Genomic DNA, 2,646 nt, shown 5'->3' on the forward strand with positions numbered 1-2,646 from the left:
AGTGGATTCGAATCCTACTCCTTCAGTTATCTATTCATATTTGTTGTGCTATAAATCATAGAAGCATATTCATAATAATTATAAACTACAATTCGTTATTCGAGTTATTTTGAAATTCAGCACCGATATCTTTTACAGTGCTTCAATAACTCACCAAAAACTCGAAAACTTCATTAAAATATCTAAACTGAAATGTTTCAATTATAATTTGAGGCATATAAAAGTTTTAATCAATATCGTTATACCTAGCTAGACTTAGTTTTCCATTCAAGTAAATATATTGTTGAATAAACCATTGACGTTTCACTAACTTGTCCGATACACAGTTCACATTAGAAGAGACTACTCTACTTAACCTTGGGCACAAATTTGCCCCGACCCCTCAGAAGTTCAACATGCAGACCACAGCCATCGACTTGGAATTACAACTGCGAAAACATCCTGTTTATGGCACATTATATGGAGAATTTGGGCACATACTCAACAACTACAATAGAAGACATAGTACACTTCACTACAATACACCAGGTCTCACAAAAAGACAGTTTACTACAACCTAAAAATCTATTAGACATAAAATCTCGTCTAACAACCTCACAGTCACTAGAGCAGACAAAAATGCAGGTCTGGTTATCCTTCCAACTTCTGTTTATAGTGAAAAAACATTGAAATTCTTTGAAGACAATAACATTCACGTAAACGTAACTAACATCTTGACAAGGTACACCACTCAATTGAACAAGCTACTCAAGACGGCCTTGCCTACCCTTCAGAAGTTCACCCCTAGCTTAAACATTCATAACATTAAAGAAAAGAACCCACAGATCCCAAGTCTATATAGTCTTATAAAACTTCATAAAGTAGACAAGAGCATCAGACCTATAACATCAGCACACGGTTCACCAGCCCATAAGGTATCAAAAGTCATCAACCACATCTTGATCCATCAATTAGGCTATAAATCACCCATGTCTGTAAAAAATTCGATAGAATTAGTCAACATCATAGAATCCACCAAATTAGACTCGAACAATGAGTATATTTTAGTTTCCTTCGACATAGTTAATCTTTACACAAACATTCCAGTCGCAGAATCCCTCTCTTTACTGAGGGAATTCCTGAATGGTTGTCAGACCCTAAGAGACTTCAATATTGATAATGAAGACATCCAAACGATAATAAACTTAATGGAACTTATTTCTAAGCAAAATTTCTTCAGCTTCAATGGCAGTCAACCATATGACAGATGGTTTACCTATGGGTTCACCCATCAGTGGACTTCTTGCAGAGATTTTCGTTGCTTACTTGGAGTCTCTAATCATCAAACACCACTTATCACATAAAATAATTCTTTGGAGAAGGTACGTTGATGACATATTTTGTATATGGTCTGGAACCCTTGACGAATTAAACTCCTTTCTCACGTTCATCAACTCCCTATCCAGAATTAAATTCACACTAGAGATTTCCGATAACAACAATATTAACTTCTTGGACTTGAACATTACTCTGAACCCCGACAATTCGTTTAACTATAATATTTACAGAAAGCCCACACAAACTGACGTTGTGATTCCTAAGTTCTCCTACCACTCACCCCAGATCAAGAGGACAGCCTTCTGCTTTCTTCTGAACCGCCTGCTTAACATTCCCCTTACTAAAACAGACTACAATAGAGAACTTGGTAACATCTACAAGATTGCCACCAACAATGGCTACCCTGTACAATTTGTGGACAACATCTTGGCCTCTATCAAAGAAAAACGCATCTACAAGAAAATATACCCTCATACTCCTATCAAGAAAACTTATGTGGTGGTTCCTTACTTCCATGGATTCAACTGCAAGTTAAAATCTCTGCTTTCCAATCACGACCTAGCCCTCATTAACAGCTCACATAAAACTTTAGAGAGACTACTGGTTAACAATAAACCAAAGAAAAACAACGCCCAAAAAAGTGGAATTTATAAAATAAATTGCAACAACTGCCCTGCCTTCTATATTGGTATGACAACCAGAGCCGCAGGAATCAGATTTAATGAACATGTCAAGAATAGACCAGCTTCAGCGATGGGTGGCCACTTGCATGAAAATGAACATTCCGCTTCACTCGAAAGAATGACCGTAATTCACGAAAGCGACGACTTCTGGAGACTAGTTCTTCTAGAACAACTCGAGATTCTGAAGAACAAAAATAGTGAACACCTCCTCAACGAGATTAAAGATTTTCCTAACCCAAATTTGTTCAAACTAGTTCTCTTTCCCAACCGGTGACTCTCATTTCTCGTTACCCCTGTATATCCACTCGACCATAGAACGTCAAAGTGCCATACTCAACCGTCAACTGTCAGTGAACCTCGTAAGATCGCGTTGTGTACCCGTCTGTGCTGCACATTCCATTCTGAAAAATTGAGCTAACCTATACTTCTATAATATCTACATGTTTTGTCTAATTCTTGATTTCAAAGATAATCATTGTAAATTTGCATATTTCTCGACGGTGAGTGTATAAAAGTGCTATATAGCATGAGACATGTTCAGATGTTTTTTGAAATTCTTGTTCTTACTATTGTGTTCTTTCAGCTGACCTGATGATGGCCCCACGGCCGAAATCGATTGTCATAGATTATTAGTATCAATAAAACG

The 2,646-nt window shown here is 37.1% G+C and overlaps 1 protein-coding gene across 1 annotated transcript; it reads left to right on the forward strand.

Moving 5' to 3' along the window:
• The first annotated feature begins 1,224 nt into the window (after positions 1–1,224).
• LOC123317822 lies at positions 1,225–2,274 on the forward strand. The gene has a single exon (XM_044904432.1). It carries the CDS (start codon positions 1,225–1,227, stop codon positions 2,272–2,274), a length of 1,050 nt encoding a protein of 349 aa, XP_044760367.1.
• Positions 2,275–2,646: the final 372 nt, after the last annotated feature.

The sequence above is a fragment of the Coccinella septempunctata genome, chromosome 7, assembly GCF_907165205.1.
Source record: "Coccinella septempunctata chromosome 7, icCocSept1.1, whole genome shotgun sequence".
Lineage (NCBI taxonomy): Eukaryota > Metazoa > Arthropoda > Insecta > Coleoptera > Coccinellidae > Coccinella > Coccinella septempunctata.